This window comes from Panicum hallii, chromosome 5 (genome assembly GCF_002211085.1).
Source record: "Panicum hallii strain FIL2 chromosome 5, PHallii_v3.1, whole genome shotgun sequence".
NCBI classification, from domain to species: Eukaryota; Viridiplantae; Streptophyta; class Magnoliopsida; order Poales; family Poaceae; genus Panicum; species Panicum hallii.
This window is the reverse complement of record NC_038046.1, coordinates 49,811,905-49,827,088: the sequence shown is the minus strand read 5'-3', so window position 1 is coordinate 49,827,088 and position 15,184 is coordinate 49,811,905. Positions and strand designations below refer to the sequence as shown.

Here is a 15,184-nt window from a genome sequence, read left to right as displayed (position 1 = left end):
CCGGACGTGTCCAATTCAGAAACAAAACAATTCGTGGTGATCAGAGAGAAGCCACGAACGGAGTAGAGAGTAAAGACCCCGACACAACTGACACAGAACGGTGTGAATGAAAAACAGTGGGACAGGTTCATCAACTTGGAAACGATGCGATGCCGAACAAGAACGTTGCGCAATTGGCCGTTGAAACGTTGGTGCCTGCTCACGGACTGGTCACGTGCCGTTCCTAACGATGTCAACTCCTGTTTTTCCGGAAAAAAAAGTCAACTCCTGTTGCTCCTGCCGGCGCCTCAGTGGCTGTCAGTGGTTCAGTGCTTGTCGATCTGGTTCCCGAGAGGCTGAGCCAGCCAACGCCAAACGGGCTCGACTCGAGTCCTAGCCCCATAGGACCTGTTTGGTTACAATTCCAGTGAGATAGCACAGCCAAACACATGTCGTATAAGAGTGTTCCGAGCTAAAGACATCATAAAAGAGTCTCATGTGGCCAAATTTGCCTATAATTAGCCGTCACGACTAAGAGCAAATATTATAAGGTGATATATGTGGGCTAAATGGAGTTGTACTGAGTTGAGAGGAGAAAATGGGAGATAGAAAAGAAACAGGCTGTAAGCAAGTATTATAAGGTGATGTATGTGGGCTAAATGGAGTGTCATGTGATGTTTATACTGAGTTGAGGGGAGAAAATGGGAGATAGAAAAGAAACGGGTTGCAAGTTTACAACTTCTCTTAGCCGGCTGCAACACGGACACCAATGAACTTGATGAGAGAATGAGAGAAGGAAGAAGAATCAAGTATTATATTAATGGTACGGGCTGGCTATTAGATTGGCTTAAGATGATATATCGACACCAACCACCAGTTTTCATATTACTTTGATATTTCTTATTCATACATATTTACCAATTTAATTATATTTAGAAAATAGCTAGCTGTTAACTCTACTAAGTAAATCACAATGAATCCAGATGCAATGTAGTATTTGCTTTTGAATGCTAAGTTAATTAGCTAGCTGATATATTTGTTGCTTTACCTCATTTTGTGTGCAACATCATCTCGAAACTAAACATTTCAGTAAACTAAACCTCAGGCTAATCACAATGGGGGGTTTCATATCCCTATTTCCAAGAATGCCACGTCAGCTTGGGAGATGAATGAAACACTATGCCTCAATGGAGAGTTTCATTTCACTATTTCCAAAGCTAACCAGTGTAATTAAATGCTAGTTGATCCAGTGTAATTAAAAGCTAACGTGGTATCCCCCATGAAACCACAGCGGTCACAGTGGTCGTTTCACGTCATTTCCAACGTTTTGGAAACGAGTCAGTAGAGTGTCCTGGGGATGAAACTGGTTTCTTCTCTTTCCTCATTAAATCAGTGCCACATCATCAAAAATGCTGACGTGTCATGGTAATTAATGCCATGAAACTCGCCATGAAACCCCCATTGTGATTAGCCTCATAGTAACAGAGTATATTTGTCGTCTTACACTATTACAAAATCAATCAATCCATCACAAAATATGTAATGGATGTTTCTGAACTCCAAAATAAAAGGAAAATGACTTGAATGTCATGAGGCCAACATCTAACTTTTCGCCAACTCCGCTTGTTGGGCAGCGACAGAAACTACCGAAACTAGCTAGTTTACTCTGTTGCAAAATTTCCTGATCTCCCCTTGGCTGCCGGTGAGCACGTCGAGGTGGCCCATCTTCACCATGGCGGCCGCGAAGCGCCACTCCCACAGCGTCCGGTTGCGCGCGTAGAGGTCGACGAGCGCCGCCGTGTCGTTCTGGCTGAGCAGCGTGACGTCCGACGTGAAGAGCACCTCCCGCGTCTGCACGTTCCTGTAGTACTGGTTGTCCAGCAGGAGCTCCGTCCGGGGGTCCAGGTCCACCACCCGGTCCCGGCGGCCGGTCGCCGCGGGGCACCGGCTCCGGAGGTGCCTGCCGTAGGTGGTGTTCAGGTCCCCCGCGATCTGCGGGTAGAGCCGGAAGGAGAAGGCGGAGCAGTGGGAGCGGCCGAAGGAGTGCGCGCCGGAGAGCGTGACCATGTCGTCGGCGGTGAGGTTCTTGGCGGCGAAGGCGCCGACGAGGCTCGAGGCGTTGGCGAAGGGCCCCGGCAGGTTGCCGAGCACCTCGGAGACGTTGGAGGCGCGGCCGTCGCGGCGCCCCGCCGGCATGACGAAGTCGATCCCGCCCATGACGCGGCACGCGTCGCGCGCGGCGAAGGCGAGGATGTCGGCGCAGGAGACGGTCCGCCGGCACCGCCGCTCCAGCACGCGCTTCGCGCGGTTGATGACGGCGAACCCGCGGAGGCTGGGGCTGTTGGCCTGCGACGCCTTCTCCACCGAGGTGGCGTTGCTGCCAGGCGCCGTGTCCAGCAGCACGGACGCATCGCACCCCTGCACACCCACCCAAGTTCGTAAGCTTCATCCGCTCTCGTGCTTCGAGTAATCGGGTTGATTCTGTCGATGGATTTGAGTAGATGCTAACAGCAGCTTACCCTGACGAAGCAGTCGTGGAAGAAGAGGCGCACGAGGCCGGGGCCATTGCCGGGGTCTCGGCGGATGGCGGCGAGGACGATGTTGCGGATGAGATCCTCCGCCCGCGGGCAAGTCCGGTTGTAGTACCCGACTTGCAGGCGCGCCTCCGGCGACGTGACGGAGGAGACGACGATCCACGACAGCAGAACGGGAAGAGCGGCGGCCAGCAGAGCAACGCCGGCGCCGCCTCTCTTCGTCATCTCCGGCGCGGTGGATTTGCGTCAGGCTCTCTCGGTCCTGCGACGGCGGCAGTGCTCGATCGATGTGTCCCTAAATGGAGGTAAAGAAGATGACGGCGGCTCGCAATTTATATACGTCGATCGATGCAGAGATGAACTGGCCGACTGCGCAGCAGGCTACACTGATTATAGAATCGGGCAAAGAACTGAACAAGAGTTGACCTGGGCGTACAGAGCAGCAAGCCTTGGGAAGGGAGTGTAGTGCTGGTTATGTTTGGTGGGTATCCGTTGCCCCAGGCTCGCGACGGTGAGCAAGAGGCACAGCAAAAAACTATACATCTAGAAAAGGCTATAATTTAAAATGGAGGGAAGTCCATGTACACTATAAGTACGATACATCGTTATCATATATACCAAATACTAATTGCCATGTAGTATACGAGTAAATAAATACAATAAACTAGGCATGTGCCGAGCCCTACAAACACCTGTAGCGTGTCAAATATAGACGTTGCCGGGTTGGCAATCGTGCCAGGTTTTGCTCTGCAGCGTATGACTTGCCGGATTCTGTCTGCTTGTTCTTCCACCGTTCCTTTTCCAACGGTCCTAACTTGTTGCCTAAAACTCCCTAAAAAATTGAAATTCGCCGGCTGCCACTGCCACGCGTGCATGCCTTCTGCTCCGCAGATAACGATGCAGCTGCTATGCGAGATGCTGGAGCACCGTCCGAGCTCAGCGCCTGCTCTGCCGACCAAAAAACAGCTCGCGCGGCATCAGTAGGCGCAGATGTTAAAAGGAGCAAAAATGAGTATGCTAGCGCTATTTTTTGGACAGAAATGAGGGGATGAGACCCCCAAAAAATACCGGAAACACTGACGGATGTGGGAGAAATGCAGTTAATGCTATAGCTAGAGATGTGATATTTGAATCCCTTCGCAATGTTTTCTATATAGTATAGGACCTCATAAACACACACAAAATTTGGCTCACTCTCAGAGAGCTTCATGGCAGGACAGCACTAGTGATGTGCGTGAGAAAAATAATTTGTTCAAGTTGTATACTCATAAACTGTACAGAGGCTCTGTTTGATCCAAATGCTAATGGATGAAAGTGCTAAACTTTAGCACTAATAAATCCAAACGAGAGTGCTAATGAGGTGGGCTAAACTTTAGTCAAGATTTAGAAACTTTAGCATGTGTCTGAGTGCTAATATGTGCTAAAGTTTAGCTCATGCAAATAGGCCCGTATACTACATCCGTCCTAAAATATATGACGTATAGAATAAAATAATTCTTTTAAAATAAACTTATTTATTTATCCTAAACACTGTGTATTTGGGAATGGAGTAGTATAATTTCTTGGAAAAAATGTGGGCTCTCTCCTGTGGATTCCTTTTGAATCAAGGGAGCCTGCTACTGTGTGCCAACTAAAAATTGCAAACAGCTCGGACGTCGCACGTACCCATCCGCATGTCTGATTGGCTAGTAAGCACGCTATCTGTGGCATATGGCACCACCGCTCTCTCCACTTCTATGAACCAGCAAACTAAGAAATATTTTTGTGTGAAGTCCAGCAATTACATCAGGTAAGTGGTACCCAAATGAAAATCGGTATGTAGCATTACAAAGAAAACAACACTCCCAGTGATACCCTTCTCTTTGGCAAGCAAACGGAAGAAAAATAATAAAATATTTATCTATTTTTCTTTCCTTTTGTCCTCGCAAAAAGAAGAAACATAAATAAATATTTTTAAAATTGTGTGAAATCCAACCATAGTGTTACAGGAGGTAAGTGTTCATGCGTCGTTGGACTTGAGACCTGCCATGCGGCCTAAATGCACGCGCGTGCGAAGACATCTTAGCTGTTGGTGACGTTGCAGAGCCTCCTGACCTCCCCCTGCGCCCCCGTGAGCACCTCGACGCCGGCCATCCTCACCATCGCCGCCGCGAACCGCACCATCCACGCCGTCGCGTCGGCCGCGCTCGCGTTCACCCTCGCCGCCGTGTCGCCCCGGGTCAGCAGCGCCGCGTCCGACGTGAGCAGCACCCGCCCGGCCAGCGCGTTCCGGTAGTACTGGTTGCTCAGCGCGTCGGGCGCCACGGGGCTGTTGTTCACCGCCCGGTCGGCGCCGCCGGCCGGGCACGTCGCATTCAGCTGCGCCGCGTACGCCGGGTCCAGCGACGGGTCCACCGTGGGGCGAAGCCGGTTGGCGAACGCCGAGCAGTGCGACACGCCGATGGAGTGCGCGCCGGAGAGCGCCACCAGGTCGTCCACGCTCAGGTTCTTGGCGGCGAAGCTGTCGATCAGCTGCTGGGCGTTGAAGAACGGCGAGGGGATGCCCGAGAAGACGGAGAACGCCGAGGACACGGTGCCGTCGCGCCGCCCGGACGGGATGGGGAAGGTGAAGCCGCCCGACCTGGCGACCGAGTCGCGCGCGGCGAAGGCCAGGATGTCGGCGCACGACACCTTCCCCGGGCAGACGTCCTCCACGGCCGCCTTGATCTTGTTCACAGCCTCGTAGCCGCGCAGGGGGATGGCCGTCTTCTCCGGCTGACCGTTGGCCTTGGTGGGATCCAGGAGGATGGAGGCATCACAGCCCTGATGGAACCAACAGCCAAATTAACAAAAAAAAACATGCTTGCTTTTCGCATATTCTTCTTGCATTGATCAACCATCAAAATATACATACCACTACGACTAGTGGTGCAAACACAGTTCAAAATTCTCCAAAAAATTTGACCATGCTAGAAATTGTAGCCCCAAACAGTATTTCAAAGAAATGACAATAATTTGAACATTGTTCAGGAAAGGCTTAACAAGATATTGTTGAAGGGATACTAGCATTGCGTACCATGACAAAGCAATCATGGAAGAGCAAGCGAAGAAAGGCCGCGGGCATGGTCGGGTCGGCGTCGATCATGCCATTGACAACATTCCTCACCGTCTGCTCGGCATTTGGGCACGACGAGCTGTAGAAATCATACTGCAAACCTGCAGATGATGACATGGTGATGAGCGTGGCCTGGAAGGCCACCATGAGCAGCTGCAGGCATGCCTGCTTCATCCTTGTACTCATCTTTCTCCCGGGTCCTTCTACTAGGAAGAAACTGGAGCAGCAATGTCCAGGGAAAAATAATGTGTGCAAGAATTTTTGCCCAAAAAACTGGCGTGGGCAAGAAATTAAAATTCCCTGTACTTATAGGCACAGAGGAATATTGTACCTCATGGTAATGTATTCGTAGAAGTTGATCGAATAAGAGATTCGAGGAATATTTGGAGTGCAATTATACGAATATATGAGCCAGTTCGTGTTGTCAAATAACATGGCAAACAGCACGGCTGCTTGATTGCAGCAGAGTGTGTAGGTGTTGACCTGGCGTAGTGCCGGCGGATTCGTACTTGGATCGAAACTTGTGCAAGTGCTAATTGAAGTACTTACAGTGTTACTTTATTCCAAGAGTATCATCATTGTCGGAGATAACACGTGTATCTTTAGTTTGTAAGACCATTTTGTGTGTGCGTATGCGTGTTCAGTTCTTTTAGACTGTGAAACCAACAATTAAGGACGAACAAGTCTCAAATAAAAATCAAACAGACACAAATATGTAGGGGCGGCTAAAGTGATAAACAATCAGTCGTCCAAAGAGTTATGATGCTCATAGGAGGATTTGCTCTTTGCTGGACATGTCGCAAAAGGCGCTGCCGTCGCAAGGGAAAAAACAATGAGAACTGAACAGATGGTAAATAGATGCCTATTCCATCTCTCTTTTGAAGCTTGAACTTTAGTTTCGCCTCCTGATCAACCTGGCGGCTGGCGGCATCTATGCTCATCATGACTTGGGGTGCAACGGTGGCTGCCGGTGCAACTTAATCAAAAGATGCATCCACGTAATTCGCAGAGGATTGGGGGTCAAAAGGCAAGTGCACCAACCTGGTTTCCGTTGAAACTTAAGTTATTTTGGCCTCATCATTGACGCATCTCATAGTGTGCTGTACGGTGTGCCATGGAAACTTGAAGGCGGACTTACAATTCTTGTTGACCAGTTGGGAGGCAGCCTGAACTAAATTGGAGGCCGAGAAACAATGATTGGCATTACTTCCATATAATTATACATTAATGCAGCATATGAGGTGACACCCCATGTTTCCACGCATATGCATGCATATTGTGTGTGTGTGTGTGTGTTTTTTTTTTGCTTTTGGAGTCAAATAATTAAATAATGCAAAAAATGATACAAGATATGTAGTGACACCGTTACCAATTTCTCATAACCTTTATTCACCAAACATAGATGTAACAATTTACCAAAATAGATAACGCATTCCCTAGAAAAGGCCATACTCCTGGGATCCAAAATTAGATCGTATACAAATAAACGAGACCTTGTTTTAAAAATAGAATGAATTATGCATTATGCATACAATTATCATTATGAAACAAATCGTATGTTATGAACATAATTTCATAATAAATCTTGTAACATCAATTTTTTTTCGTTTCTTCTCTTTGTAACCCTCTTTTATATTGACCGTCACTCACCAGTAAAAAATGTTCAACTGACGTGTTTGAAACCACACATCCATTTCTAGTGTTGAAACCATATAAAATTCCATAGGAACATATATACAATAAAACATATTTTGTGATGAAGAAAACAAAAGAGCTGCCTCATAACATAATCTAGATGAATGAGAACTTTGGGCCCATACGACCACTAGGAATAACCTACTTACATTAAAGATGGCAATGGATATCCGTTATCCGTGTACCCGCGGATACCCGACCCCATGGGTACGGATATGGATACCATTCTTCACCCGTGGGTATAGGTATGGATTTGATTTCATATCCACGGGTAAAATAAAAACGGGCATAAAAAAGTCATATCCATACCCGTTAGCCGAAACCCGAGACTCACTTCAGCGTATACGCACGTAAGCACGCTGATTCCAAATTTTTGACGTGCGCGCCCGATTTGTTTGAAACCCACTGCTGGCCTGCCGCATGCAAGTGGGCATGTGCCGCAATAAAAAATCAATTTGTCTGTACACTACAGCCCTGCTCAGTCGAAGCAATAAACAATTGCACGCATCTCTTTTCCATGCACGAGCAGTGAACCCCACCGAATAAAACCAAACCACCAGCAGCCACCGTGTTGCCCAATCTTATCAGCTTTCTCGTGCTCCCATCCCCACTCGACTCTTCCCTCACGCTAGCGGCAGTGCTACTGAGACGCACGACCGGCGCCGCGGAGGAGCGAGCGAGCGAGCGACGCGACCAACCCGCCGCGGAGGAGAGAGCGCGCGGCGCGGCGTTGCGTGCACGGCAACCCTGCGGCCGACGCGGCTGCCGACCCTTCTCCAACCTCCAGTCGTCGCCCGCGCCGCCCCTTCTCCAACCTCCGTCGGCCGCCCCTCAGATCCGTCGGTGCCCCCGATCGAGAAGCCTTTGCCAGTGGACGAACGGATGTATCCGCGGGTATCCGTTACCCGCGGGTAACGGATGCGGGCAAAGTTTTCTATCCACGGCGGATATCGGGTATGGGTTCGGGTATGAAATATTAGTTGCGGGTACGGATGTCGGGAGTGAGTATCCGCGGATAGTTTATCCGTTGCCATCTTTAACTTACATCATGAATGATGTGGGCTTTGCATTAGACCTCACATATTGCTGCAACTAGTATTTAAAATTGTTGAGTGCATATTATAAATGGTGGAGAGCTGTTGCTCTTGAGGAAGCCCTCTTTTGAACCACTTGAACGGCATCCTTGCATCCCCTGTCATACGATTCGGATGGCTCTCCATCATTGCTGAAAGATCCACCTCTGGTGTGTACTTCTACTTGAGAATCACCAGCCAAGAACATAGCATTGGGCACTAATTTCCTGGGCATATTTCACGTGCACCGCCACTGCAATGAAGGAAGATGTGACCAGAGAGCGAAAAAACAGAGCCGACAACAAGCTGAAGCAGAGTAAACAAGCATGCATTTGGTTTGGGGATCAAATGGGTTGGGTTGGGTTGGGTCCATCTCTATTTTTTTTATATTGAACTCATTTTACGTTTGTTTGAGGGAACGGATCCATCCTAATTTCATCTTTGGTTGGAGAGATCAAGAGGGATAGAATGGATGGCATTCTCACACCGTACGGCTGTAACTCTTCTTCTTCCTTGCTTCCTTGCCCGCTCGCCCAGCCTCCCTGTGCCGCACCACGCCGCCCGCCGTCGTCCATCCACACGCCGCGCGGCCGTCGCGGCTGCCCCTGCACGGCACTGCGCACCTGCACGCACTGAACAGCAGGAGGAGGAGCGTACAGGACGGAGAGGACGCGACGCCAGGAGCAGCGATGGGTAAGGTCTAAGGACAGGGCGTGTTCAGGGTGCGTCGTGAGCAAGCAGATGGTTGGCATCTTCATCTCGCTCTGGACGAGAAGCGGCCTCCGCCGGCAGCCACCCGGCGTCTCCCCCGCGCAGCACCGCGCCACCGGCAGTCGCCCGCCCCCGGCAGCAACGCGCCGCCCGCCGCCGTCGGCCACCCCCGCGCGGCAACGCGCCGCCTGCCGTCGCCCATGATATTGGGAGTCCAAAGCATTCTTGAGCGAATAGAAAGATTTTTAGTGAAATTCTACAAGTGTCACAGTTGCAATAATGGTTACATATAAGAGCATCTCTAGGCAAATCTCACTCTCCATATTTCCATTTAGCTATCCATTTAGGTAAAATTCTCTTTTTTATATTTCGATACACTCCAACAGACTAGCCAAATCGTCTATGTATATACCTGACACGTGAGACCTCTCCTCTCTCTCTCTTCCAGGTCTCGCTTGCTCTCCTCCCTCTCTTCCTCCACCGATGAGCGGGGCTCCGGCGGGGCGACGAGCGGGGCTCCAGCGGGATCCGACGAGCAGGGCTTCGGCAGGGCGGCGGGATCCAGGGGCTCCAGCGGGGCGACGAGCGCAGGCGGAGGGCACGCGGGAGCAGATGGTGAGTGGAAGTGGCTTAGTACATTTGCCTAGCGAAGGGGAGTGGCTAGCGGGATAGCGAGAAGAGGAAAATGGAGAAGCTTTTGGATCTAGTTTTTACCCTAGTTTTGCTATTTTAGCTATTTAATTTGTTTTAGTGAGGCTCTTGAAGATGCTCTAAGAGCAACTCCAAGAGACTCTATATATTTCCTCATTGGTAGGAATAGAAATTTTGATGGAAAAATACCCTCCAATAGCTTCTCTAAGTGGTTATCAAATGTAGCCATCCTTCATTCCGTATTTCTCGCTAGCCAAAAATAGATAACGAAAATAGCTTTATAGAGTGTACACAAGATATAGAAAAGCTGTTGGAGAGGGAAAACATATAGAAAGCGATTTTTATGCAGAAGAGCAACTCTAAGAGACTCTCAGTATCTTTTCTCATTGTTAGGAATAGAGATTTTGATGGAAAAATACCCTCCAACAGCTTCTCTAACTGGTTATCCAAATGTAGCCACCGTCCATACCGTATTTCTCGCTAGCCAAAGACAGATAACGAAAATAGGTTTCTAGAATGTATACAAGATATAGAGAAGTTGTTGAAGAGTAGAAACATATAGAAAATAATTTTTATGTAAAAGACTCTCTAAATGATAATTTAGAGAGTGAAATTTAGAAAGGCTCTCGAAGATACTTGAAGACTCTCCAAATAATAATTTACTAAGACGGTCGATGTTTATATAGTTTGACTGTACGTCTGTACGTAACAAAGAAAAAACGTATTCTTGTGTGGCTGGAGAGCAACAGACTCCAAAAAATGCAGTAGCAACTACCCTTATCTACGTTGTTGATGACGTCTCCGTTTTAGGTACACTGTTTTGTCGGTGCCGACGGGCTCGAGTCAGCCGCTGTTGGTGACGTTGCAGAACCTCCTGATCTCCCCCTGGTCGCCGGTGAGCACGTCCAGGGCGCCCATCTTGCGCATGGCGTCGATGAACTTGGCCGCCCACCGCGCCTGGTCCGCGGCGTTGTCCTCCACCATCCGCCGCGTCGTGTTGCCGCTGATCAGCGCCCAGTCCGAGTCGAAGAGCACCTTCCCGGCGAGCACGTTCCCGTAGTACCGGTTGTCGAGGTCGCCCGCCGTGGCCTGGTCCTGGTCGACCGCCACGCCGTCCCCGGCGTCCGTCGGGCACTGCCGCTGCAGCCCGGCGCCGTACTCCGCGTCCATGGTCTCGCTCACGTTCGGGCGTATCCGCTGCGCGAAGGACCCGCAGTGGGCGCGGCCGACGGAGTGCGCGCCGGAGAGCGTGACCAGCTCGTCCTGCGTGAATCCCTTGGCGGCGAAGAGCTCTGTGAGGCGGTCGAGCCGCGCGAATGGCGGGGGCAGGCTCCCGGTGGCGTCGGGCGCGGCGGAGGCGAGCCCGTCTCGGCGGCCCGCGGGGACGCCGTAGTTGATCGCCCCGGCGCTCAGGACGTTGGACGCGTCGCGCGCGGCGAAGGCGAGGATATCGGCGCAGGACACGGTCCCCGGGCACGCGCCCTCGAGCCGCCGCTTGGCGTCCTGGATCACCTCGAGCCCGCGGAGGCCGCCGTTCGACGGCGACCCCTTCTCGGGGTCCGGGTTGACGGGGCTCGGATCAATGAGCACCGAAGCATCGCAGCCCTGCTGGCACGTTACACACATCACGGTCAGAGATTGAGTTGCTGTGCTCATATCAATTCAGCTTCGTGTCAAGCTACTTGCACAAACTTTGGGTACGGACCTTGACGAAGCAGTCGTGGAAGTGGAGTCGGATGAGCCCCGCGCCGACGCCGCGGTCGGCGGAGACGTATTGCTGGACGACGCTCGCCACGGTGGCCTCGACGTCGACGCTGCAGTTGGTGTTGCTCTTATAGAAGCCTTCCTGGATATTGGCAACGGTGATTGCCGGCAGCAGCGCATAGAGTGCCACCAAGAGCAGCGTCACGTCGACGCCGCAACGCGCCATGCTAAGTAGCTAGTCGGAATGGATCGAGAGGCGAAGCTGCTAGTGGGAGCTCAACACTGCAGAAGACTGCAAGATCTGTCGACCTAGCAAGTGGTGCAGATGGAGCGGCGAGTTGGTGAGGCTGATGACTGGTGCGCGGATCGTGCTGGAACTGCAGCTTGAGATGTGAGAACTGCGCATATATAGCTGCCACTTCTGGACACACGGAGACGAAGCTTCGGACATGGCGCTGACACATGGGTCGTTTGACCTCGATCGCAGGCCACCTGGGGATTCCCATTCTCCTGCTCAACGTTCAGGTGGCAATGGACAGCCAGGACTCGATCGCAAGAAGATGGGGGAGGATCATGCAGCAGCAGGATATCCGCTGTTAACTCCATCTGGGATCCAAGATTCAAGGACCACACCACTGGACAGGTTTGCAGCAGATTTCAATACCGTCCAGGTAGGCATTGTACCCGTCGAGCTTATCAATGCATGCATGGGTAGCACACAAGGACAGATCTATCTCGAATTCTCGATGTGATTGATCATGCCGACAGCAGGGACACGCACGGATAAAGCGGCCAGCAACCCGTTTACTCGCCAAGCACAAAAATAGTCTGCCGCAGTCGCTTGCTACTGTTGTGGAATTGGTTGATATGTCTTTTGGCCACCGAACCTCCTAAATTCTACCTTTTCCTTCTTTTCTTAGGGAAAATCTATTCTCTCTTTTTTTTCACTCGATTCAGCACACAGGCCCTGGTTGGGCGTAGCTTACAATTGTGCAGAATCTTCTTATTGAAAAAGCTGACGAAAAACGTAGTATTGTGCTTATTGATAAGCTACAACATAAACAATCCCGGTAGGTGTTTGGCACGCCCACTAACTCGGAACGGCAGAAAATCTCTACTTCTAAAAAAATCAACTGGGAGATAAATTTTTGGTACCACCCTGGTCCTCCACCCTTCGTCAGTCTGCCGGGCGTAACCTGGAGCCGTCGGATGAATTGTTATCGCGCAGGAACAACAGCCCGTAACAATCGCGTCGCGCTCCTACTCCCGCCTCTCCTCCTGGGAATCGCCATTCTGCCGCTCGGCTTGTGCAGCCGTTCGATCGATTGTTGCGGCGCAGCAACAGCCGCACCGCCCGCAACAACGGCAACTCGCGATCCTCGGATGCACTTCTGGATTCAGGACCTTTGCCGAGTGTCTGGCCCGATTACACTCGGCAAAGATTCTGCCGAGCGTAATATTCGGCAAAGGGCACTCGGCAGCGATTTTGTCGGCAAAGACGTCTTTGCCGAGTGCCTTTTGTCAGGCACTCGGCAAAGGCTTTGCCGAGTGTCCGGGACGGCACTCGGCAAAAGAAAGTAGGCGTGACGATGTCTTTACCGAGTGCCCTTGAGTTGGCACTCGGTAAAGACTAGGCTCTTTGCCGAGTGCCTGGGACGTGGCGCTCGGCAAAGTCTAGGTCACTTTGCCGAGTGCCTTTCCTCTGCACTCGGCAAAGTGTTTTTTTAAAGACTTTATTTTGTTTTTTCTCCGTCACCGGATGGGGAGCCTCCATTTTACACAGGCACATATTCATACAGACATATTATTTGAAGTTTTACATACACAACCAAATTCACCCCAAGTCTTATCATCACATAACCAAATTTACCAAAATCTTATCATCACACAACTAAAATCACATGCACAAGTTCACCACACAAGAGTTAACAACGATAAAGGTTCTCAAATGCCAAGTCTACAAAGTGCAATACAAGTTTTACAACAACTAGTCTCTTTGCCATCACCAACAAATCTTTCCAATGTCAAGTGAAGGTTCTCAAATCCCTCTCTTTCCTACATAGACAGTGTACCAATATATTACGAAATTAAAAGGTATTGACTATAAAAGATTTCATACTCTTTTTGACCAACAAGCATGCATAATATTAGGAATGCAGATTTGTAACCAAAATGACAAGAACATACCGATTTCGAGAACCATCACCAAGGTGGCAGATTTGGAGATGGCAGATTTGGAGATGGCTGATTTGGAGTTGCTTGATTTGGAGATGGCGTAGCATGCGGATCATTTGATGCCACCGATTGTCTCTACACAGAGGAGAAGAGATTACATGTGAGATAAGATAAATAACGATCATACATAAATACAACTTATCCCCACTCACAGGAGTAGAGTACGGATCAGGTGGTGGAGGTTGCGCAAACAGAGAAGCTGGCGGAGGTACACCCGTTGCAGTGCTAAGACTCTGCATGTAAGTAAGTACATCACTCATCCTTTGCTCCAACTCCTATCGTTTCCTCGTCTCTTCTTCTAGCTGGCCCTGCACAGTTTTCACCCCAATGTTACAATAATGCAAAGAAAAGGTATGTAATAATCAACGAATGACGGATAAAGAAGGAATAACCTGGAATGCCTGTATCTGATGGCGAGAAGTGTCCTGCCAAGGTCATATGGCTGGGCTCGCACTCGTGCTCTTTGCTCGAATCTGAGAAAGAGTAGGAGTAGAGGACGAGTCGATTGCGTCATCGGCAATCCAGTACCATTCTTTCTTCTTACCTCCTCCGACCCTCATGACGATCTTTGTGTCAAGATCCTCTGTGGTGGGATCATATTCTGGGCCATGGACCTCCCTTGCCATTGATATGTACTCACTGAGGCGGGTGTGGATGCTCGCATTGCTGTATGTCTCGGACCCGTCCTCCGGGTTGTAGCTGACGTCGGAGGTCGCCTTTCCCTTGTGGGACAGAGCAAATGCCGTGAAGAGGTTGCAAGGCTGGCCACCATGTGACGATGACTGTGAGAAAAGCAACAAGATGATTAGAAAGCATGCATAATTGAGTGTTGGATGAAATAAATGTATTCGCGTGCCCATGCTTCAGCGTATCCGTTGAGGTTGAGGCTGCCTTGATAGTGTGCTACACCTGGCATCATCAAACGTCGCTCCCGGCAAGCAACGTGATTCTCCTCCCACTCCTCGGAGCACCACTTTTGCACTATGCGTCGCCAGCCATCGGGATATGAGATGCACCAATTAGGAGTCACCTACAAGAAACCAAGTACATGCATGACGTATTAGAAGATGAAATTAAGCCATCCTAATGTAGAAAAGAATCAAGCCACGGTGTTCTGTTCTTTACCTATATGTACTGCTCCGGAGTCAAATAAATTGTTCTTGCTTCTTCTTTGGTGACCCTCTGTCCAAGGACGGTGGCGTGGTAATTTCTGACGGCTTGGATACGCGCCTTGTAGTGCATCTCCAAGACTAGTTTCTTGCTGCAGTTGGTGATCACCACATCCGCCTCGCCCTCTTTACCAGCCTCGCATCTGAAGAAATCCTACATATACAAACACAATGGATCTCATTTATTTATGGTATAAAATTGTGCAATTAATATGCGATTTATTGAGCACTTACCCACAGCTCTTTCTTCACTCGCTCCGCCTTGTTGCTGAATACCCTGCCCTTCCGATCTTCAGCATCGGGGGCCGCGGCGTAGTGCTCGAACGTATAGGCCAGCTC

General features: G+C 50.2%; 3 protein-coding genes across 3 annotated transcripts; all 3 read right to left on the bottom strand.

Moving 5' to 3' along the window:
• Positions 1–1,423: 1,423 nt before the first annotated feature.
• On the bottom strand, positions 1,424–2,997 carry LOC112895104 (peroxidase 5-like). Its single transcript, XM_025962982.1, has 2 exons — positions 2,499–2,997; positions 1,424–2,397 (listed from the first exon to the last, which is right to left on the bottom strand). The coding sequence occupies exons 1-2, from the start codon at positions 2,736–2,738 to the stop codon at positions 1,636–1,638; spliced, it is 1,002 nt and encodes a 333-aa protein (XP_025818767.1). The 5' UTR covers positions 2,739–2,997; the 3' UTR covers positions 1,424–1,635.
• A 1,255-nt stretch (positions 2,998–4,252) lies between these two features.
• LOC112892713 (peroxidase 2-like) lies at positions 4,253–5,781 on the bottom strand. The gene is made up of 2 exons (XM_025959840.1): positions 5,569–5,781; positions 4,253–5,315 (listed from the first exon to the last, which is right to left on the bottom strand). Exons 1-2 carry the CDS (start codon positions 5,779–5,781, stop codon positions 4,575–4,577), a joined length of 954 nt encoding a protein of 317 aa, XP_025815625.1. The 3' UTR covers positions 4,253–4,574.
• Positions 5,782–10,404: 4,623 nt separating this feature from the next.
• Positions 10,405–11,783, bottom strand: LOC112891745 (peroxidase 5-like). The gene is made up of 3 exons (XM_025958691.1): positions 11,443–11,783; positions 10,992–11,342; positions 10,405–10,910 (listed from the first exon to the last, which is right to left on the bottom strand). The coding sequence occupies exons 1-3, from the start codon at positions 11,665–11,667 to the stop codon at positions 10,581–10,583; spliced, it is 906 nt and encodes a 301-aa protein (XP_025814476.1). The 5' UTR covers positions 11,668–11,783; the 3' UTR covers positions 10,405–10,580.
• Between the last annotated feature and the right edge of the window lie 3,401 nt (positions 11,784–15,184).